General features: G+C 32.4%; 1 protein-coding gene across 1 annotated transcript in view; it reads left to right on the top strand.

Annotated features, from left to right (window-relative positions):
* The first annotated feature begins 3,318 nt into the window (after nucleotides 1–3,318).
* Nucleotides 3,319–25,862, top strand: part of LOC134726087 (ankyrin-3-like) — a 29,878-nt gene continuing 7,334 nt past the window's right edge. Inside the window, exons 1-4 of the mRNA XM_063590486.1 lie at nucleotides 3,319–3,446; nucleotides 11,539–12,259; nucleotides 13,372–13,601; nucleotides 14,113–14,209. Coding sequence (XP_063446556.1) covers nucleotides 12,031–12,259; nucleotides 13,372–13,601; nucleotides 14,113–14,209 — 556 coding nt within the window. The 5' untranslated portion in view covers nucleotides 3,319–3,446; nucleotides 11,539–12,030. The remainder of the gene's footprint in view (nucleotides 3,447–11,538; nucleotides 12,260–13,371; nucleotides 13,602–14,112; nucleotides 14,210–25,862) is intronic.

Here is a 25,862-nt window from a genome sequence, read left to right as displayed (position 1 = left end):
TGGCGTCGTCGTCTGCGTCGTCGTCGTCGTCGTCGTCGGCGTCGTCGTCGTCGTCGTCCGAATACTTTTAGTTTTCGCACTCTTACTTTAGTAAAAGAGAATAGAAATCTATGAAATTTTAACACAAGGTTTATGACCACAAAAGGAAGGTTGGTATTGATTTTGGGAGTTTTGGTCCCAACATTTTAGGAATTAGGGGCCAAAAAGGGCCCAAATAAGCATTTTCTTGGTTTTCGCACTATAACTTTAGTTTAAGTAAATAGAAATCTATGAAATTTTGACCCAAGGTTTATGACCACAAAAGAAAGGTTGGGATTGATTTTGGGAGTTTTGGTTTTGAACAGTTTAGGAATAAGGGGCCAAAAAAGGGCCCAAATAAGCATTATTCTTGGTTTTCGCACAATAACTTTAGTAGATTCTTAACTTTTGGTCCCGTTTTCAAATTGGTCTACATTAAGGTCCAAAGGGTCCAAAATTAAACTTAGTTTGATTTTAACAAAAATTGACATCTTGGGGTTCTTTGATATGCTGAATTTAAACATGTACTTAGATTTTTGATTATGGGCCCAGTTTTCAAGTTGGTCCAAATCAGGATCTAAAATTATTATATTAAGTATTGTGCAATAGCAAGTCTTTTCATTTGCACAGTATTGCGCAATGGCAAGAAATATCTAATTGCACAATATTGTAAAATAGCAAATTTTTGTTTAATTAGAGTTATCTTTCTTTGTCCAGAATAGTAAGCAAGAAATATCTAATTGCACAATATTTTGCAATAGCAAGATTTTTTTTTAATTGGAGTTATCTTTCTTTGTCCAGAATCAACTTAAATCTTTGTTATATACAATATACAATGTATATTCACTTTTTACTACCAACTGATAAATTAAAATAATCTTTACCATTCAGTGATAACAAGCAGTTTTTTTACATCTTAATATTTTATGATGTATTTAAATGAGTAGTTATTGTTGCAAACTCCATTAGAAATTTTAATTGAGATTAGTTTTGGAATAAGGGAAAGGGGGATGTGATTAAAAAAAATTGGATTAAATTTTTCTCATTTGAAATTTCATAAATAAAAAGAAAATTTCTTCAAACATTTTTTTGAGAGGATTAATATTCAACAGCATAGTGAATTGCTCTAAGAGAAAACAAAAAAAATAAGTTCATTAGAACACATTCATTCTGTGTCAGAAACCTATGCTGTGTCCACTATTTAATCACAATCCAAACTTAGAGCTGAATCCAGCTTGAATGTTGTGTCCATACTTGCCCCAACCGTTCAGGGTTCAACCTCTGCGGTCGTATAAAGCTACGCCCTGCGGAGCATCTGGTTTGTAATATAGGCCTTATATTACACAATGCTGTAATGTTACTATTTGTTGTAATATTACAAGTTTGAGGAATATTACGAATAACAATAATCGCCTGTACTGGTAAATATGGTTGAAATAAAATAACAAAAATGTTGAAGTACCTCTTTTTTAATATTTTAGAAATGATTCATTTTGCTTTTGATCTTATGAGGAGAGGAAAGGATATTTCTATAGTAGTTTGTTTATCATATTGGATTTATTTGATTTTTGATGTAATCAATATGATGATATTTACTGGGAGCATTTACATCTTGCTTGTACATTTTGTAGAGGACATGTAATAAGGAACATATCAATCAAATATAATTACGTTCCATGCAATCCACAGACTTTAAAAAAAAAAGGTTTATGAAATACTGACCATTTTACCGCTTAAATACTTCTCGAATCGTTATAACGATTTTGATATTGACATATTTTTCGAAAAACTTAAGTTTACAACTCCTCTCTGAATGGTCGCAATCTTTATCTTCTTGAAACGGATATTCTTGAAGAAAAGTCTAATTAATTATAATTCAACCGATAACAGATTATTAAGATAAAATACATTTTCTATTCATTACAAATTCACAAAAAATTAAAACACTCGGTTATGGTTATATCATATATTATATTGTCATATCAACAGGTTATCCATCCGGAACAGTTTTTGAAAACTCACAATGTAATTTAAATGTTTAAATTTAACCTTGATCAGGTATAGACGGATGATCACTTAGGAATATGCCATGATTTTGGAAAAGCAGTGTAAATGTAATAATGTTTGCCATATATACAGGTGCATGGATATATTAAATAAGGAGCTATATACATGTATATTAATTTTTTATAGGTTTACAAAACAATTTGACTGTGTAAACTAAGGCATCAAATATTTTATAAGGAAGGTCTCAGTGGGGGTGATGAATGAAATTTCAAGTTTTTTTATGCAAAGTAAAATAATTGATAATGTTTATTTTTCTTAATATTTCCTGCGCGTTTTAATAAATTTAAAATTAGGTAAATATGGTTGAAATAAAATAACATAAATGTTGAAGTAACTCTTTTTAATATTTTAGAAATGATTCATATTGATTTCGATCTTATGACATGTATGAAGAGAGAAAGTATAGTAGTTTATTTATCATATTTATGGATTGGATATATTTGATTAATAATTTAATCAATATGGTGATATTTACTAAGAGCTTTTAAATCTTATTTGTACATATTGTAGAGGACATGTAATAAGGAACATATCAATCAAATATAATTACATTCCGTGCAATCCTCAGACTTTAAAATACTCCTCGAAGCGTTATTACCATTTTGATATTGACAAAAGTAGCACCATAAGTACTTTCTGTTTGACTTGTCCTTGCAGTTTTGTAGTTTTGTTAATCTAATTTTATGGCAAAAGAAATGATCTAAATTTAAATATTGAACTTTCCATTTTCTGGAAACCAACATTCAAGTAGCGCCTTGGGGGAGGGGTTTCTAATATTATTTTAAGATACCCGAAAGCTCCCTTTGTGGTTTTATTTGTGTAGTTCTTATTTTCAGTGAAGGGGATCTCAAAGATTCTACCCATCTGAACTTTACGCCTTTAATCAAAACGATTTTATATAGCCCGAACTACACTGAAATGTTATGTTTAATTGATAATACATCTTAAAACTTTTCCAATTGCACAGGTTTGTCTGTGGTCAAGAGTATATTTGAAGGTGTAAACAGCTGTTTTTGAGTTGTTGTTGAATTCTAATTTTAGAATAAAAATTACGAAGATGTAGGATTGATAAATATTTACAGAGCAATGAGATAAAAACGCAAATACTTGACACAGTTCAGAATTTCTATTCATGTCGTATTCATGACTTCTTTCTATTTATAAAATTTAAATCGCTGTTTAAAGGTAAAGTTATAAGGAATACATATCTGATTTACAGGTTATTCGCCACAATGAAATTCAACTTTAACATTGATCCGTTATAAACGGGTCACCAACTCTGCGTATTTAAAATATGTTGCGAAATATATGTAAATAGTGGTTGCCATAAACAGAACTGAGTGGGTTTGTTAAATAAGGAGGTACGTATATTTAATTAGGTTTTACGTTTCAAACATTCAATGTAAATTTGTGAAACTAAGGTTTTAAATATTTTATAAAGCAGGTGGCTGAGGGTTTCTGATCAGAATGTTATGGAATCTTTTGTGTTCAAATGTGCTCATGTTTTTCATTCATATGATTTTCAACAAAGTTGATAAGGTAGAACTAGTTTAACATAGTTTTTCTGGCAATACGGGGTTTCAATGCTCCAGAGATAATTAAATTTCAGTCATACGAAATGTACTGAAATGAACATATTCTTCTATAATTTCATGTTTGTCTCAAATCATTAATTTGAATTAACCCTTCTTTATAATGTCAGAGATGATTTATTTTCTTTCGATAAGTATGAATGGAAGATATAATTTAATAAGTTTGTGGGTTGTTGATGGATATATTTTAAATAATTTCAGTATATTGATATCTACTAACAGTATAGCTTGCTTAGGACCTTCAATAACGAACTTATGAATCAAATTTAATCTTATTACAAGTAGTCCACATACTTAAGAGAGTAAAATCACAAAAATACGGAACTCCAGGGAAAATTCAAAACGGAAAGTCCCTAATCATATGTCAAAATTAAATAATAATACACATCAAACGAATGGACAACAATGTCATGTTCCTGACTTGGTACAGGCCATTTCAAATGTAGAAAATGGTGGGTTGAACCTGGTTTTATAGCGCTAAACCTCTCACTTGTATGACAGTCGCATCCCATTCCGTTATATTCACAACGATGCGTCAACAAAACAGACTTAATAGTTAATTAGAAGTGGAACATTTAATGACGTATCATATCTGTATCTCATACGTTGACGTATGTGAATGTATCTATTGGTTATTCATGTTATTGCTACAAATTGATTATATGTCTAAATAATACATATTGATGGCTTTTTGTTTGCTATGTTATATGTCTTTCGGTCATAAACTCACTTTTTAATTAAACGATAGTTTTCAATTTATGTTCACTATAGGATTAAACACATTTTTCTAGAGGTAATTGATGTGTAAACCGGGGCGAATAACTCACAAACTGAATACAAGTCCGAAGAATCTAAAATGAAATAGCACCTACCTCAAAAACTTCATTTTAATTAGATGCTATCCGAATTTGAAGCGTACAAGTAACACAATAATCTTCCGTCTGAATGTGTTCAATCGTATGACGTCGTGTTTTGCCATTTCTTAAATTCGCCAAATCATACGTGAAATTTCCCGGAATTTTATTGAAATTTTATTTTTGTACATTTTTGAAGCCTTATTGCATTTCTTTTATTTCTTTTTGTTTTTGTTATATATTTATTAGAATAGAAACAACTGTTATGCAATTGTTCTATAATCTACACTTGCTGAAAATCCCAATACCCCTGTAAGAATGTGTATCGCGCAAGAATAAATTACAAAAGTAGTTTTGGAAATATGGTTTATCGAAGTGTAAACCAAGAGAAAAATTATAATTGACCAATCCAATTCGAGTATTTCTAGATATGCAAATGATATAAGAATTATTCCTTTATATCTAAACACTCGACATCTAAACCATCGATCAACACTTTTAAGGCATGAATTGAAATGATAATGATAGCTAATTAAAGTTTGAGTCAAAAACTGGAATAAAAATTTCGAGAATACGATCAAATAGGGAAAGGGTGATGACCATGTTGAATTATTCAGTCCCAATTTATTCGCAAATTTAAAGTACGCGTATACATTTAGTTAACGTTAACCTTATTTTTATTATAATTCAACTTTATTCCTATGTGGTTCTAATGAGTTTTAACATGAAGTGCTAAAACATATACAAGTATATAAATTGACACTCAAAACACGTGATTGTTAAATGTGTGTAGATGTTAGTTTCTGCTGTCGTCCATGCTTTCATAAATGTATTGTAGGTATCGTGTGAAAAAATATCGTAGAAACATCACTTTCAGAGCAATAAATGTAACAATAGATATAAGAAGTCTGGATTTGAAATACAAGAAGCAAGAATATAAACACAGATAATACATCTATTAACCAATTATTAAAAAAAACAATTCAGGTGTAAAAAAATGAAAGAGACCAAAAAATAGTCATCAACCTTTCACTTTTTCCAAACTCTTTTCCCTATTCTCGATTGCTACATGTATTTTACCTATAACCAATAGATACGTGCACATACGTCAACGTATCAGATACAAATACGATACGTCTTTGAATGTCCGACTTCTAATAGTCACAATATGGGTACAGGTGTCATGACTGTGTCACAATCTCAAAACAAACATTTTTTTTATAAAAAAAGCACAAAAAACATCTATAATATTTAAAAAAGCACAAAAGACATCTATAATATTTTAAAAATCACATTTATTGTTTCGCCTGTCTGACGTCAGTAAATGTGAACGTCAAATAGGAAGAAATTTTGTCGTTCAAAGTATTAAAAAAAAATTTACATGGTGAATGGATGTGTACTGGGTTAAGAAATCAGAAGTTATTTTAGAACTAATTTCAGAAACTGACAAATATTTAAAATTATTTAGACATTTCAGAAGCTCTTTAGAATTTTTAAGAATCTACATATATTTAATTCCACTATGCGAGTAAAGTATTTTTTTCGTTTGTCGTCCAAAGTATTTTCAAATTTATAATGGAACAAAAGCATGATGACATATAATAAAACAATAACATAATGACGGGATCTATACAAGTACAGAGTCACGTCATACGAACCAAAGAAACTCAAAAAGTCGCACATACCAACAAAAATGAAAGATAATACAAATACATTGACGGAATGTATCAGCTGTGCCGAGCCACGTCAAATGTATATCACATAAAACAGTAAACGTGGTATTAAGTACAGCTCTTTGTAAAATGCAGGCAGAGGGTGATTCATGACCCTTTCAAAAAGACATGAAATTTTATCACAGTAGTAGGATTAACCCCTGAAAAAAAAATTTGGAACTTTTTTTCCAAAAATTGTACTGGTTGCCATGGTAACCAGGGCAGTACTTTTACCTAAAATGGAGGGCTAAATATGTCAAAAATCAACAAATTTCAAATGTCAATATATTTTATTAGGATTGACAATAAAAATAAAACAAAATATGTTTTGAGCAAACCAATTCATACATTTTCATATCATATTATCAACATTTAAGTAATCGATATCAATAAAATGAAATAATAGATGTGAAAATGTGAAAAAAATGCAAATTTGCTATTTCTCAAAAACTGTGATTTTTTAGGCTTAAGATCGTTTAATTTCTTCAGTTACCAGATTCAATTACTTAATTGATGCTGTGCATGATACTATCCAAAGTATACTTGTTCATTTAACAAAAACTTTTAAAATTTTGGGATCTGCGCCCATTTTTTGTTGCAATGGCAACAAAAATCTCTTATTTTTGAAAATCTCCAAAAATGTGAATTTCACTACTTTTCCAAGAAAACCTATATTTTGTCACAATATAATAGTATAAAAATAAAAAGTGTGCCTAATAATAATTTGAATATAGATATCACAGAAAGCTCTTAAAAAATGTGATATATTACAAATTTCTGTTGCCGTGGCAACAAAAAACTCATATTTGAAATAATTGTAAAAAAGTGAAATTCCCTTCTATTTTCAGTAAGATTATATTTTGTCATTAGATTATATTATGCAATTGGTGGTGTTCATAATAATGATATAAGTACAGACACTATTTGAAATTTATTTAGAAAAAATAATTTTAGAACCATTTCAGTTTCCATGGCAACAAAATCTATGTTATCAAATGTTGAAAGACACATGAATAACACTACTTTTCCTGGTAAGATTTTACTTTGTCACAAAATCATAACATGAAATTGGTGTTGTGCCTTAAATTGATTAAAGTTTAAGACATATATGAACCCACTACAAAAGGTAGAATATAAAACCTGTTTTTGTTGTCATGGCAACAAAAACCTTAAATTTTAAAAATGTAAATGAAATGAATTTAACTGCTATTCCAAGTCACTAATATTTAAAACTATGCTTAATGACAATCAATATAATAAACAACAACGGTTTCAAAATGATTTTTGTCTCCTACTGATACTTTAAGAGCTTCTGCTCTTCACAAAAGAACCCCTAAGGGTGACTGGGGAATAGAAATATGGTCACTTGGTCTACTCCCGAACTACTCTTACATTATATACAAGCAATTATGTTTCTCTATATTTACATTTGATTTCATGGAAGGGTCATTTGGCAGGGGCGGATCCAGCCATTTTAAAAAGGGGTTTCTAACCCAGGACAAAAGGGGAGGGGGTCTAATTGCATGTCCCCATTCAAATGCATTGATCGCCAAAAAAAAGGGGGGTTATATCATAAATTTCACGCATGTCTGTCATTTTCTAATTTTAGTTTGCCTCAACCAAATGTTATGAAACATATACACAATGCTTATTACCACAAAACAGAGATCAAGTTTGAATTAAGTTGGCGTCACTTTAAATGTTCCCGAGATATGCCCGTTATGCGTTACTTTTCTTTGTTTGATACTTTAAAAATTGTTTAATTCGAGAAACAGATCAGTTTCATAGGCGGATCCTGGGTGGCCCGGGCCCCCTTTTGTGGGAAAAATTTTGTTGATTATATAGGGAATCACTGAAGTGTGGCTGGAGCGTCCCCCTTACAAAAAGTTATGGATCCGCCACTGAGTTTAGAACTCTATAGTTTACCTTAAATGACCTGATTAAGTGAAGAAATTTCTAAAAGTGACCATTTGATCTTGAAGGAAAAACTTTCATGACAACGATTTGGACTAACTTGAAAACTGGGCCAATAATCAAAACCTAAGTACATGTTTAGATTCAGCACATCAAAGAACCCCTAGAATTAAATTTTTGTTGAAATCAAACAAACTTTAATTTTGGACCCCGATTTGGACCAATTTGAAAACTGGGCCAATAATCAAAAATTTAAGTACATGTTTAGATTCAGCATATCAAAGAACCCCAATTATTGACTTAGTTTAATTTTGGACCCTTTGGACCTTAATGTAGACCAATTTAAAAACGAGGACCAAAACATTAAGAATCTACATACACAGTTAGATTCGGCATATTAAAGATCCCCAATTATTCAATTTTTGATGAAATCAAACAAAGTTTAATTTTTGGACCCTTTGTGCCCCTTTTTCCTAAACTGTTGGGACCAAAACTCCCTAAATCAATCCCAATCTACCTTTTATGGTCATAAACCTTTTGTTTAAATTTCATAAATTTCTATTTAAGTTATGGTGCTAAAACCAAGAAAAATGCTTATTTTGGCCCCTTTTTTGGCCCCTAATTCCTATATTGTTGGAACCGCAACTCCCAAAATCAATCCTAACCTTCCTTTTGTGTTCATAAACCTTGTGTTTAAATTTCATTTATTTCCATTTACTTATACTAAAGTTAAGGTGCAAAAACTAAGAAAAATGCTTATTTGGGCCCTTTTTTGGTCCCTAATTCCTAAATTGTTGGGACCTCAACTCCCAAAATCAATCCCAACCTTCTTTTTTGTGTTCATAAACCTTGTGTCAAAATTTCACAGATTTCTATTAACTTAAACTAAAATTATAGTGCGAAAACCATGAAAATGCTTATCTAGGCCCTTTTTAGCCCCCTAATTCCTAAACTGTTAGGACCAAAACTCCAAAAATCAATCTCAACCATCTTTTTATGGTCATAAACCCTGTGTTAAAGGTCATAGACTTCTATATACCTATACTAAAGTTATAATGCGAAAACCAAATGTCTTCGGAAGAAGACGACGCCGGACGACGACGCCAACGTTATACCTATATACGACCAAAAAATTTCAGTATTTGCGGTCGTATAAAAAGGGAGGATATTTCAGTTTTCAGACAATGTTTTGAACAGTTATCAAACTTTGGTGACGGGTGTATATCTTAAATCATAACCTCCCTTTAGTTTTCATGAACTTGTGATACTAGAACACAAACGTGAAATCGTGGGGAAATATACTGACTGGAGAATTTCAGGAGAGGTATCAAAAGTCAAAAGGTACTTAGGGACTGGGAACATTTTTTTCCCTCCCCCTTTTTTTCAAATACTGGTTTTTATACCTTCTGTTTTTCAGTACTTTTTGAACATATTATAGATAACCATTGGAATTTATAGTAAATTATAACAAATACAGTTATTCATATTATTCATAGTAAATGTATGTAAGCATACAGAAATATATCCACAGTGGCAGCCGTTGATAGTAAACCATAGGCGGATCCCAGGGAGGCCTGGGGGCCCTGTTCCCAATTTCGTTGAAAGAAAATTGTTGCTTTTATGGGGAATCACTGAAGCATAAGAGGAACGCCCCCTCCCTCTTAGGTCAGTCAGCGCCCCCCCTCCCGTATGAAAAGTTCTGGATCCGCCACTGTATACTAATTGATAGTGAATAGCAAATATTATTCATTTTCGTTTCCCTCCTAAAATAACCCAAACTGAAACACATTAAGCAAGGATGATACATGCTAGAACTCAAAATGATAGCAGAAAGCTTTGTAATAAAATAAAAAAGAATAATCAAAACTGAGGTAGATATGTTTTTGCAGGAATAATAAACTTATTAAAGATACCAGGAACATTTTTCACGACAAAAATTTCATTAGTGACGTTCGAATCAAAAAAGTTACAAAGGCAAAAAGTTCGAACCTCAAGTTGTTGAAGAGCATTGCACAATGTTGAAATCAGCATACCGCCAACAGTAGATTACAGTAACCGTCAGTTCGTTCTCATTATATCGATCAATAAATTTTTGAGGATGCTGGTAACACTTGGTGAAAAAATGTATAGTGGGTATCCATTAATGACAAAATGTCAGTACATGCACGTCAAAAAGGAACAGCGCTTCATAAACTCTTTTCATCTCAAAGTCACATTGATGCTTCCGTCAAGGAGCAAAATAACTCTCACCTCACTGCAACTGAAAGAAGGCCCCTAACAGAGCGAAAGTATTTGCAAAATACTGCGAGTAGACTTTGTAAGATGTAAAACCGCTAATTCGAGCGCCGGTAAATAAAGAATCAAAATGAGGGTTAAAAACTGGCTCCTTGTAAAACACAATTCGACTGATAATGTTGAATTATTCAAAAATGTATGAATGAATTCCACAAATAGTATCTATTTGAATTGTTCTTCCCTATTACTCAAAGCAATCATCTGGTGTGTAATGTTAAAGGTCATATGGCAGCTATCATAGCTTCATGATCTTTTTAAAAACCTATAGAAAATTTTGACCGAATATTTCCTGTACATGCAATATATGCGATTTGAATCTCAATGTGATTATGATATTTCCAATAATCACAAATTTATTTTCTTGAGCCTGTGCATTCAATTCAAGTATATATTAGTATGTTTCACAACCAGGGTCCCATGATCTATATTTCATTCACTGATTAGTCAGCTTACTTTTTATTCCTCTCATGATTATGTTCTCAGAAATCTTTACTTAGATGTCAACTATAGTTTGTCAAGTCTATAGATTTAGTGTAAAATATGACAAAATATTGTCTCAACTAAAACTTGAAATTGACCAATCTATTAAATTATATATGTGTGCTATTGCATTTGTTTGTCTCATTGATGAATTTTATTTTGCTCTGTGTTTCATAGTACAAAGCTTTAAGCTTTATAAATACATGGTATGGGCTTTGTTGAAGGAAGTACATTGACCTTTAGTTATTCATTTTTATGTGTCATTTTGGTTTCTTGTATAGAGTTGTCAATATGAAAAGAGGATGTGGTATGATTGCCAATGAGACCACGCTCCACAAGAGACCAAACTGACACATAAATTAACGACTATAGGTCACCGTACGGCTTTCAACAATGAGTAAAGCCCATGCCGCATAGACAGCTATAAAAGGCCTCGAAATGACAATGTAAAACGATTCAAACAAGAAAAAAATTGGCCTTATTTATGTTAAAAAAATTCACGAAAAGCAAATATGTTACAAATAAACAAACGACTTCCACTGGCAACCATACTATATCTTCTTTTGTATACGTGTCATTCTTTAACATTACCTTTTCAATTTACAGTTTATCGTGGAATTAAAAAGCAGCATGTGAGATAATTCTAAATAACAGTACCAATAAGTAAGGAGTCGATTTTGAACATCATTTTAACTGGATTAGCAAGAGAGCAGATTAGACAATTCTGAGAAATAATTTCCATTGGAACTATCAGGCACAATGTTTTAACATGTAAGCCTGCATGAATTTGGTTCAAAACCTTATTCGTTGATTCAGAAAATACTTTATTACAACGAAAGAGATACTCCTCTGAACAAGTAAACATTTGAACAATTGGACAACAGTTACAACAATCCTCAGCTTTTTGAAATATTAAGGATAATTCCTCGTAAATATCAACAAAACGAGGTAGCAAACGCATGCAAGAGTAGGAATCATTATTATGCTAGACTATGATTATACCAAAAGATCCTTAACATTCGTTATTTGTTGCCTTCATGATGAAATAAGGTAGACAATTATAACGATTTTTAGATATAGAAAAAATAAATCAACAAAATGTCAACTGTCAAAATACCACATGTTACAGAGGAAGAAGAAAACTATTTAAGAATGCACTTATTGATGACAGGAATTTCTTCAAGAGCTGTACGAGTTTTATTTGACAAAGAGTTTTCTCCTGTTTGCCTAGATGCTACAATTAAAAAGGAAACTGGCAAGCTGATTGACTTAAAAAATAAATGTGTTATCAATGGACCTCAATGGAAATTACTGTTTCCTCGTGTTGGTATGTATAACATGAATACTATATTTTTGATTCTGGTGACTCAAGGTTCTAGTCTGCAAAAGGGGGACCAAAGATACCAAAGGGAAAGTCAAACTCATAAATCTTATACAATCTGACACAGCCATGGGTAAAAATGAAAAAGACAAACAGACAAATGATAGTACACATGACACAACATAGAAAACTAAAGAATAAACAACACGAATCCCACCAAAAACAGGTGCTCCGGAAGTGTAAGCAGACCCTGCTCCACATGTTGCACCCGTCATGTTGCTTGTGGGATAACAAATCCGGTAAATAGTCTTATTCGGTAGGTCACATTCATGAAAGGGAAGGGGATTGTATTTACGACGGAAGGAACATATCCGATATCATTTGTGAAACGGACGCCATCACGAGTTGGTTGATCGTTATCTGGTTATTGAATAACCGTTTCAAAAATGATATCGGATATGTTCCTTACGTCGTAGCTACAATCCCATTCCCTTTCATGAATGTGACCTACCGAATTAGACTATTTACCGGATTTGTTATCACACAAGCAACATGACGGGTGCAACATGTGGAGCAGGGTCTGCTTACACTCCCGGAGCACCTGAGATCAATTCCAGTTTTTGGTGGGATTCGTGTTGTTTATTCTTTAGTTGTCTATGTTGTTTCATGTGTACTATTGTTTTTCTGTTTGTCTTTTTCCTTTTTAGCCATGGCGTTGTCAGTTTGTTTTAGATTTCTGAGATTGACTGTCCCTTTGGTATCTTTCGTTCCTCTTTTCTAATGCAAAATTCATATTTGTGTTAATTGATTCATTAAATGGAATATATAGGAATCTGATGTACAGTAGTTGTCGTTTGTTTGTGTAATATATACGTGTTTCTCGTTTCTCGTTTTGTTTATATAGATTAGACCGTTGTTTTTCCCGTTTGAATGGTTTTACAATAGTAATTTTGGGGCCCTTTATAGCTTGTTGTTCGGTGTGAGCCAAGGCTCCCTGTTGAAGGCCGTACTTTAACCTATAATGTTTTACTTTTTAGATTGTTATTTGGATGGAGAGTTGTCTCATTGGCACTCACACCACATCTTCCTATATCTATATACCTATGTTTGTGTTACAGGTGTGCCAGACTCTAACACTTTTGATGTCACATTAATGATAGCATTACTCAGGAATTTGACAAACCTACCTCCGCCTACAGGTGGATATGACTACCTACCATTAAGTACAGATACCACACCTACGGCTGATCTGGCAAGAATCAAACACTATAGAAATATCCTAGCTCATTTTGGAGACGGAAAGATCAAATCTACAGACTTTGTTACTGCATGGGAGGATATCAGTGGAGTAAGAATACCTTTTCACGTTTTTTACTCAACTGTAATAAAACATTAATTAGTAGTAGGTAAAAACAAAAAAACATATTTTTCCTAGTAATCACTTATCTAGTTTTCTCTGTTTTTTTGTTCGTCATATCAAGGGAGGGATTGCCTTTAATTCAGTTATGTCAACAACTACTCGAATACAGAAATTGCCTGAACAGTACGAACTTTACATAGTTCATATAGATAATTATAAATATTGATTTGCACATTGAACCTGATATCATATTTTAATGTTCATTTTTTTTAAAAGGTCTTGAAATTAAGATAGAGTTTTGGTTTCAAAATGGTGTATTAACTTTAGTGATCCATCTACTACTATTATGACTATTCAGAATAAGACACAGTTATTAAATTATAATACAAATTTATATTTAGTTCTTTTTAAATTGTAATGATTATAATAGCATCTACTTGTGTATAGACTGTTTGATTCGAATATATGATTTTTACATGTAATGTTTCAATTTTTAAAGGCTGCGAAGAGACTTGGTGGTCTGGATATGGGTAAGGAATGTCAAGAGCTAAGATCAAAACATTTAGACCAATCAACAGTACCTTGGAATATTAGAGGTGAGATCTTGGACAAAAAACTTTAGCAAGTAGTGATAAAAACTATTACCATATACCTAAGGGTGTACTAAGGTGAGATTTAGGAATTAACGTCAAATGTTCGGACATTTTAATTTTTCACTATTATACAGGATAAAGTATTGTATTCCATAAAACTGAATTCTTATTTTCATGTAAGACGTCAAGCCCATTAAATGTCATTTACCAAAATTTAGTCAGGTTCTAGATTTATTTTCTTTCGATTTGATCCCCCAAGTGATACCAATGCAAATATAAGTTTAAGTTTGAGCCATTTTGAAATAGTAAATGTTTTGAATTGGCGCTGAGTAACCTCTCAATATCATTTGCTAATTCTGTACCTTAACTAATGGTCTTCTGACGTATAGAAAACACAATAGTTTGCATATCTGTTCAAGATCGTATGAGTATGTGGACCGTACGCGTATGGTCTTGACCGTATGCGTACTTTTTCAAAATACGCATACAGTCGGACCGTACTCGTACGGTCTGACTGATATTGAGACGTTGGTAAAGTTTATTAGATACAAATGTATATAACAGATCAACAAAACTTATATCTCCAATTAATATAAAAAGAGAAACAGCATTTGACATAAAAACGTAATATTTTAACTTTATAAAAAGATCACACTTATTTTATCTGTTAATCTCCTGTATTTTTCAGGCCAGTAATTCATTAGTTGCAGCTCAGTAACTGTTTGATCATTGAAATTTAAGTTAAATGAAGTAAACATAAAGTGGTAGGACAATTGTTTTGGAATATTTATGAACTTAACAAAAGAAATGCATACGCAAAGGAACATGCAATAACTAAACATTTTGTTCTTATTAGAAACAAGTGTTACCTTCGGCCACAGTAACACAATAGAATTCACGGATATGCAATTAAACAAATATTTAATTTCAAGTGTTCGCTTATTCACAATTTTGTTATAATAACAATTTGTATAACTAAAAAAAGGTTTTGGTAAATGTTTGTTTAAATTTAATCCATATGTTCACAAAACATGTATGATCAACTGGACCGTACACGTATCCTCATACGGTTCGACCGTATGCGTAAGTTCGAACCGTACGAGTATACGTATAAAGTCCGGACTGTACACGTACGGTCCAATTACTTATATGGTCCGGAACATATCCAACATTCATGTATTCACTTTTGATGTTTCTGTTATGGTTTCGGTGGATTATCTGTTACGACTTTTCGTTGATTATCCATATAATAATAAATTTCGATCTGGTTTTCCGTAACATCATTGTCATGAAATTTTGTTGGACGAGTATGGTTAGAATAATTGTATGAAGCGACCTGTTGGTGACCTTCTGCTGTTGTGTTTTTTTTTATTTTGGTCGGGTTGTTGTCTCTTTGACACATTCCCCATTTCCATTATCAATTTTATTCCATACTGCAGGTTAGTTACCTCAGCGCGTCACTGTTTTTATTTTTATATCCTGTAGGGTTTGTCGTTGATGGAATATGTCCGTTATAATTCTGCAGTTTGCATGTTGTGTCGAATTTTATATTATTTGTTTTTGCTTTTCCCTGTGATGAATGTTCTTGCGTGTAAGTGTGCTGTATTGCTATTAAGTAGTGTTGTCATTTCAGAGATATGTTTCGACTTTGTCTCATATGGCGAAAGTTTTGGCTTCATATTAAACCATGTTCCACCATTTGTTTTTTTTTGTCCTGTTCTGTTCTAACTCAGGAATATGACAGTTGTGTTAAATAGTTAGTGTCTCTACTGTTACCTTTTTGTAGCATCAATTCTAAATTCGAGATTTTTTTTATTTTACCTGATTACATCCTCAAAAATACATTAATATCTGAGAACCAAAAACTATTTGACCTGGTAATATGCAATAATAACTAACCATGAAATTCAGTTAGTGTTTGGGTTTGGAATTTTCTATGAATTGCTTGCTGCCCAAGCCAAGTTGGAATTCGATTATTGGACATTCATATCTGTACAATTTTGAACGACGATCAACCGGAAGTAGCATCGAATCTATTTCAGCAAACTCATCGGCGGCAATATCTGTTTGACGTTTTTACGTTATAGATTTATAAAGAAAATATGAAAAAAATCATGTCCAGAGGACATAGTTTATTTCAGATAAGTTCATACTATCTTCTATTAACATTTTTCAATCACAGTTTTCCTTCAACATTCGGTCTTTTTTTTTTTTTTTCACGAATGACGTTGGTTCTTCTTTGTAGCCTTTATTTTTCAATCTAATTTATAAATGACATTTGAAATTATGTAAACTATTGTCGAATTAATGCCTTAATTTAGTATGAATGATAAGATTGATACGTTCATTTCTTTAACATGATACTTGCTTCAGATGACTTTATGACTTATATTGGTGAACAAATTAAATACAATACTATAAAAACATCATGAAGTTCATTTTTGTATTTTAACTTTAGAAAGTTTCAATTAAAATTTGGATAGGATGCATTGCAAATCTGAAAATAATCACTTGTCATTTAGAATATTAGTATAACTGCCCCTTTATTTAAATATAATGTGAAAATATATGCATAATTAAGGGTTTTGTAATGCATACATTGTAGGATTTACATTTTACTTGGAATTTTGACAGAGGGTTGTGAAGCGTTGAATGAATCTTCACGAAGAAACACATAGTTCATTCCTCTCATAGTTTCAAATGTATCTCCAGTGCATGTAATTCCATTTTTATACGACCGCAAATTTTGAAAAAATTTTCGTCGTATATTGCTATCACGTTGGCGTCGTCGTCGTCGTCGTCGTCGTCGTCGTCCGAATACTTTTAGTTTTCGCACTCTAACTTTAGTAAAAGTGAATAGAAATCTATGAAATTCTAACACAAGGCTGCCGTTTCATAAAGCAATCGCTAATAACGACTAACGTAGATTTTAGCGTGTAACTAACGACTACATAACGATTACGTTTACGTGCGTTTCATAAAGCATACGTTGACGAATCGTTAGAATTTTCGATCGCTATACAATCGCTATTTATTTTTAGAACGGGAATCCCAGGATTTCGCACTTTCTATCATTGGAGAAAAAAATGCTTGTAAACGACGGATAGTAAGTGTCTTAATCCAAGAAAGCCAGAGTAATAATTGTTTCTCCAAAAAGGTAGACTTACTTAAATTGTTTCTAATATAAGTAAAAGAATAATATCCATGCAAGTCCTATATAAAGTAGTAGATAAGTTGAAAGTCTATTGCATGTATTGTCACATCTCCGTTGAATGGTCTATTTTAAACAAACACACATTTTTGAAATAAATTCCCATTTAATTTTAGTACAACTTTTATCTTCAGTTATGTTATATCTTAAATGAATGAACAAATGTAACCTCCGTGGAATGTAATCACCGTTGACGTTTTGGTAAAGAGTGCTTTCTTTCACGTCCGCAATTTTATCGAGTATGACATGCCAAATAAACATTTATAAGTTAATTATTATGAACGGCAAATATAAATAAATTACAGAAAAAAATACATAAATTGTAATTCAGGCGACGTAAGAAGACATCATGTAACAATTTTTGAACTGCATAAAGGGTACTATTTGTCAATGTTGATAGCATCTGAAAAAACTTAAACAGGGAAAACTATTTTACTTTCTTCGTTTTAATTTAAATATCTCGGATAATGAAACAGAAGTTAAGATGGCATAAGGTATATTTGATCATATTTGATTTGTGATATGAGGTACTAGTACTGAGAAGCTGAACGTTCAGTTTTATAACAGAGATAGTCCTGTTGGTTAGACGACATAATACAAATATGATATCTGATAGAATGAAAATTCGATCACTAGAATTAGGTTGTATTCGCGAGTACCCAAATATTCTACGCTGAACGTAAATGGTGAAAATAATTCCAAATAAGCGGTTCATACGCATGAAATTTATCACTAGGCTTTTTTATCATTTTTTTCTTTCTATTACTGTAACCAGAGACATATATACACAGAGATTGGCAACTCCGTGAAATCCCGTTAAAGTTCGCGGCCCAGAATGAGATTCTCGTCGATAAAATTTAGAACATGCAATCAAGTCGGGGATGAATAACCTCGATAGATAATCAAGAAAGGCAATGGGAAAATTATATCAGATCATATTATAATTTCTTTTCTAATAAAAAATACTTGAATGTTATATTTATCTTTCAGCATTTATTGAGAAAAATATTGTTATATGATATGCATTTCATAATTAAAATTTCAAATCTGGTAATGCTCAATTGTTACAGAGACATATATATGATATGTCTCTGGTCTGACCTCTGTCATGAATTGTTTTATCAGTGGTATAAAATGTTATTCTAACATGACGTCCTTCAAACGCTTTGAGTACACACCCGTGGTAAAATATGAATATATTGCATTGGCTGTTCCGATCGTACTCCCACGTCATATGTTTTTTTATGAATGAAGTACCCGACGTCATAGAATGATGACGTTATAATTTTAGCATTTTACGGGAAAATACACGCTTCTGATAACGAAAATCATCACAACAAGGAAACGTCAACAAACGATGCTAAAATGTGGTATACGCCCATTTTTTTATACACAGAAGACATATAAGTTAATTATCATTTAAATTCATCCAAATCTATCTAAATAAGTTTTGTGAATAGTTTGAGCATGTCACTTTTTCTGTTTGCTCCGTTCTTTTACGCCAATCTAAAAGTGAGTTAATTTGTGAGAACGGCAAATAATGGCCTCCAACTAGAGCGCTTCGATCCAAAACAATTGCCGTATTTGTCCTATTAGAATCGAAATAATTCATGGGGGCTTGAATATATCTAGATTTTACCACGGGTTGTCCCTTTATGCCGATATTTTACCCCTCGCTATCGCTCAGGGTAAAATATTTGTCATAAAGGGCCAACCCGTGGTAAAATAACGATATATTCAAGCCCCCATGAATTATTTCTTAATCATTGCTGAATAATTAAAATACATGTATTAATCAGAAGAATCCGTTATTTTCTATTCTTTTTTTATTGCCATTTTTTTTTTGGTACTTTTTTTAGGGGGGGGGGGGGGGGGTAATTATTTTCTATTCTATAAACCATATGATATATCTTGGTTTGTTTCAAATAAATATCTGATATTCAAACAGAAAAGAATGGATAATATTAATAGTATAAGATCATCAACAAGGAGATTCTATTTAGTAAGTCGATTTTAGTGGTCTCCTTTAAAACTACAAAGTCGGTGAGATCAACATGCTACAACCAACCAAAAAAGAGGGTTGCCTAATATGAATAAAAAATCTATGGAAAATATTTTTATATTTGGTATAAATCTTTTTTGGGTTTTTTTGTTGTCGTCTCTCTCTCTCTCTCTCTCTCTCTCTCTTGTCCTGGTTTTGTTAACATGTATTTATTTTAGACTTTTGAAAATTCATTTCAACAACAAAGCATGCTGTCTATGCAGCATCAAAATTATTGTTTGAAAGTTATTCTCTCTGTCGTTATTCAGCATGAAATATTACCACTGAACATTCAGAAAACAACAAGCAATCAATCATAAAGCTAGGTTCACACTGCCGATCAGCCCAACTCGATCAAGACAAACTACGGGAAAGGATCGTGTAGAGATCGAGTTCAATCGGAATACAAAAGTTTTACCGGTCAGTACTCGATCATTTCGACCTTTGCTCGACTAATGTCCGATCATATCCAGATTAACTTGACCAATGCTCGATCGCTTCAAGATCACTGCGACTTCTATATTTATTTTATCCCAGACCAACTCGACCAATACCCGATCCCTTCGCGACCACATTCGACCACTCTTCGATCTCTACTTCACCGTACACGAGGACACATGACTGCTACACGATTCTCTAAAAGTGTGTGAATATCTGATTAACTTTCATAACTCTGCTTCTGCTAAAATATATTGGCAACATTTTTTTAACTGCACAAAAATTCCTCCATGTACAGTACGTGTCTTAACTTTTGCCAGTTGAGGTAACAGCTTGGTATAGTCGTGATGGAAGCGTAGTTGGGTCGTGGTGAAAACGAGATGGTCACAGTGAGGTCGTAGCGCAGTCTCTCCAAATAGAAACACGCTTTCGCTACGCTCTCGCTACGATGTTACAGCGACCTTTGCGATCCGTTACTAGGCTCTTACTACACTTCTACTACGACCTGATTTTATCACGACCGCACCACGATTGTTTTGAACATGTTTAAAGTTGGCCACGCTCATCTCGATCTTGAAGACCTCACCACGACCGTGATACCACCTTACTGCAGTCTACACGATCGTACTAAGATCATCGAAATTCGCATTTTTTTTTACAGATCTTAGTGCGATCGTGGCCTAGTGGGACCGTGGTATTAAATTGCCGTATGTTTATAACATTTAACGTTATCAAAAAAGAGATTCGTTTAATCCTTTGGTATAACTTAGTTATTTTAGCATTACCCATGCTTGTTAACTATTTTAATAGGATAGGTACTGTATTTTGTTATTGCTTTGTTCATGGTTTCAAGAGATTAATGAGTCAATACACAAAACAAAATATTCACGTTTTATTAACATTTTCTTTTCTGGACATTGGTTCAAGAATAAAGCACTTTGCATGCAGTGAGTTTATCATATTTTAGACAATGAGAGTGTTAAAAAAATTATAAAATAAATATATATAATTGTTCTTAAACACAAGTACATGTACAAATTAAAAACGTTATATCACAGCGAAATATCTATCAATATGATAAATAAAAAAGAAGGAAAATAACTTTATTACTGCATGCCCGTATATCAAAATATTTTTTTTTTAAGTTTTCTTGTCGCTAAATTTATTCTCCTTGTCGCTTCTTGTTACAATAAGAAAATACAGTATGATTTCAAATAAGACAACTGTCCATTCTAGACCAAATGCCGTAAATGTAAGGTCACCGTACGGCCTTCAACAAATAAGCAATCAATAGATATGATAATATACAGGAAAAAACGACAACCAGTACATCACAGACTGTAGACTTTATATGTCGTTACCACAAGATAGTTATCTCGTTCTTTCATACACGTAGCCGAATAATGCCACCGCATTATCGAGATTCGGAGATCTCAAATAATTAATCGTTACAGTTATTTTGGGAAACAAAAAATTGTCAAACGCAGTCGTTTTTCAAACGTCATTAAGAAAATGGTCATGCACCAAATATTACAGTTTATGTCATTTTGAAAGATTGTTCTTACCGTTATTCGTCATAAAGGTACCCCATTACGATCCTCTTTTACATGGCTTTCGCATGAATAACGTTTTCACAATTTTTAAGTTCCATTTTCACAATGAAGCGAAAGAAATTTTATTAATTAGAAAGATGTACAAATGTATGCTATATCATTGCCGATATGGTGACATCCCGTTAGTCCAACAACCCGCATTATTCATACAGCCCATTACTCCGACAGCCTAATATCCCGACAGCTCATTATTCCTACAATGCATCTATTTTCAGTGTATGTGTAAACTTACTATAAAAAAGACCAACTCCGTTCTCTATAATATTTGTAATAATCCGTTTGGATTTCGATTCTTCTTCTCATGCGGGATATTTGTCTCAGTATATTGGAGTTTATACACATGCTTAATGCAACTGCTCAGTCCTTACCTTCGTCCCTCTTTCGTATTACGGGTCTTGATATTTTATTGATCTTCATATTTCGGTGTTTGTGTGTACATTGTCATTCTGTGCTGTTCTAGTTCGCTCCTATTTGTTGTTGTTTTGATCTATAATTTTTCATTAGTCTAAGATCTTCAGTTTCTCCCTCTCACGTATCAGGGGAGTGAGGTTTCACCTATATTAACTACATAAATAAATATGTCAGAATTGAATAACACTTCCCGCCCTCTTTGGTCGCTACACTTTCTTCCCCTTTTATCACTTATCTGAGTTTTGTTTAAATTAATTTTGTCGCTGAAATTAGCACTAATGTAGCGTCAGTCAAAATGAGACTGAAAACAAAAACACAAATACAGTCCAGGTCCAAATAAAATAAAATGACACATATGACGAAATATGTGTTCCAAAAGATTAGCATTTCCAGCTTCTACAAATACGACAACCGTGCGATTTTATGAATATCATGTTTGGGAATATGAATCCACGAAATATGAAGAAAGTAAACAGCTTCCAATAACGAGTGCACTTGTCAGAACTTTAAAAAGTCAGATAAACATGACAAATCTTCGAAATTTGTTTCAATGTTTTCACAAAAGAAAACTTTACTATTATGGGGAAAATGATGATTTTATTGTAAGTTATTTTGACTTGTGTAGAACAGGTCTTGATATTGTAATTTGATTTCAAAACCGTTAGTAGTTATTTTTTCTATTTTGTTTTAGCTCCGATTCTGACTTAGACCAATGGTGATAACACATGACATGGGCAAAATCTCTTTGTTCTTACTGTACTATAATCTGGATAATGCACAGCAAAGGTGTGCATTAACTACCTTAGATATAATGCACAGTTCAAATCTATTTCACCTTTAGGGGCGGTTCCTAGATTTTGAAAGGGGCGTTATTCTATCAAATTAAAAAAAATATATCACCAAGTGTAGCGAGACTAAACTACAATATTTAGGAGATAACTGTATTGTATTTTAAGCTCCGACGGCATCAATTGGGGATTTGATGGTCGCAAATTAAGTTTACTGGCGACGCGTTAGCGGAGACAGTAAACGGGTATTTGCGACCATCAAATCCCAAATTGATGCCGTCGGAGCTTAAAATACAATATTGTTATCTCCATTCTAATGAAACTGACAGAAAACAACGTTTAAACATGTATTTAAAATCTGTCATATGCCGTCTGCGCTTGCGCGTACGTCCCATAGCATCAATTGTCAATTGATGCCATGTAAGAAAGTGACGTTATCCAATCAAAATGAACGTTTCAAACGTTGTTGCATTAGAATGACGATTATAAGGCAAAACACGATACTTTGTCGAATCCTAGGGTAAACGACAGGTTCGTCCCAACCCCTTAATCCGACATCTGCCTTGAAAGAACGACAAAATTGAACTTTGTACAAACATCGTAGTCTCAAAATAGGGAAACAAAGGTTTCTCAATCCTTTTTTTTCATCTTAGCTTGAACATAATTTTTTTATTATATTTTGCGTACAACATAAATCTTAAATCAGTGTTTTAAAGTCAGAAAGATAATTAAAATAATTTTTGGTCATTTCCGCCTGAAATATTATTTCTAAGAATATCCGAATAAAAGAAATCTAATTTGGATTAGTTTTAGACTCAATGGAATTTATAACGACTTTTTCAATATCTATTCCCCATATTTTTGGATCGAATTTAAAGGGGTTATATTTAAGTTTTATTCAAAACAAGGAGATTAGCTGGAGGTTAATCAGACTTCATTTAGATAGACGTGTCTTAATAAAACAATACAGTGAATTAGATGGACGTGCTTTAAAAAAAATACAGTGAAAATAGATACAATGAATTTGGGGGAGGGGGAGGAAAAGATTGGAAAGAGAAATGTATTTTCTGTTTATTCAAAATTTAAAATTTAGGTAATATAACATCTTCCTCGGTTTATCTTTCTCTATTAAAGCATATCATTCATGGAGAGAAATTCAAAAGCATTTAATTTTAACTCAATTACCCTTTCAGTTATAATTTTTTTCATACAACGATTTGAAAGTACTCAATTTGTCAAAGTCTTAATCGTCACTTATTAAATAAAAAAAAAACTGGGAATAGATTAAACAGAAACATTAAGATCGCAATTTTACAAAAAGTCTAAACCCCCAAAAAGTTGTCAATTTAAAACTTACCAATGAAAGTCGTATTTCCCCCTTTCTGAGGATCCGTGTATTGTGGAAAATTGTCCACATCTAAAACGTTTACGTAAATTTATGACGTCATGTGTTAGAACAGTTATTGACCAATCAAATCGGTATATAGAATTTAATCTGCACGCGCTCAGGATGACCCTTTAACCCGAACTACGTCGTTCGGGTTAATAAGGGTCACATGAGCTGTGCAGATTAAATTCTATATACCGACTTGCTTGATCAATAACTATAACATAATGATAATAATATTATAATTGTATTGTAATGTCTCAATGCTGATCTAATTATTATACCACCTTTCTAAAAAAAGTGTTGGAATATTGGGTTGTCGGACAGTCCGACTAATGGGTTGTCGGACAAATGGGCTGTGGGGGAAATGGGCTGTGGGACTAATGAGCTATCGGAATAATGGCGTGATACATTTGAGCTTTACTTGGCTGTTGATGGTGACCTTACATTTTAAGGACATAGATGTAAGAAGATGTGGTATAATTGCCAATGAGACAACTTTCTTATACTATACATTTTTGAGTCCCTACAATCTTATGTCAGAATTACTGTAAAAAAACGATCCAAAACATTAAATAAAAAAAAATGATGATTTTTTAAATTCTCTCATGCCAATCCAGACCAATCTTATCATTTTACATGTACATTGTATTTCCACCCTTTTTGTCGAGCCTGCGAAATTTATTAATAAAGCGGGACATACCGATAATAGATTACGACGTCGGGGCCCACATTTAGATGCAGACTTTTGTTAAAGTTTGTCTTAGACATCAGTAACTTTGTCAGCCCTTCATATAATTTCATGAAATTGGACAGAAGTTGTTTATGACCAAAAGACAGTATCCAGAGTGAATGTTTGAAAATATTTTTTTTCATTTCAGTCCGTTTGTTTACTAGTAAATAGATTTTTTTTTACAATTAACAAGTAGATACAGTCTAGGGTTAGAGTTTTGCTGAAGTTTTTGAATGGGTCTTTAAAATGTCTGAAGCAAGTGTTTGAAAATATATATATATTTTTATTTATACATGATAGTATATTTCTGATGAATGGACTTTGAATATACCAGTTCACATTTACAGAAAGTATTGGATTATATTGTTTGACATAACAAAGTGAACCTTCATGGATTGTTATGGAAATTAGATAGAAGCTCATCTTGAAAACCAAGAAATAACATCTAAGTTTTTTTTTATTCTGTAGTTTACTGATAAATGGATTATTCTTTCAGTTAACACTACACTTTTACGCTGACAGCAGCATAACATCGCGAGAGAAAGGGTTCCGATTTTTCTTATAACATGGAAGCTTTTTCGGTTATCGTCATTATAAAATATTTTTTTCTTTGTTCATATCTCTATCCATTTTGCTATTTTGCAGATTAAATATGTTTAAACTAAATGGCTTTCTTTTAATTGTTTATATCGCTCTTTTCTTATATTTAAAACTGTAAGGCACCACTATTTAGGTTATGTTCGGTAATTGTTCCGTTTTTGACTATCGTACCAAACTCATTTTCATAGTAATAATAACATTTGCAAAAGCGATTTCTATTCTATATAACTATTGAAACAATTCTAAAGGGATTTAGGACCGTTCTGTGATGTTGCATACCCGAAATTTGATTGTTCAAGTTCCAATTTTATGTTTATTTTTCATCTATTGATTTCGAGGTTTTAACAATTAAGGCATACGAAGCTTATAGAAAAAAAATAATTCGTTGACCTAGAATATTGGTTAGTACCCACGAAATCCATGCAACTGTTATC

This window comes from Mytilus trossulus, chromosome 7 (genome assembly GCF_036588685.1).
Source record: "Mytilus trossulus isolate FHL-02 chromosome 7, PNRI_Mtr1.1.1.hap1, whole genome shotgun sequence".
Lineage (NCBI taxonomy): Eukaryota > Metazoa > Mollusca > Bivalvia > Mytilida > Mytilidae > Mytilus > Mytilus trossulus.
The sequence above is the reverse complement of the archived record's forward strand: the minus strand, read 5'-3'. Positions and strand labels throughout refer to the sequence as shown.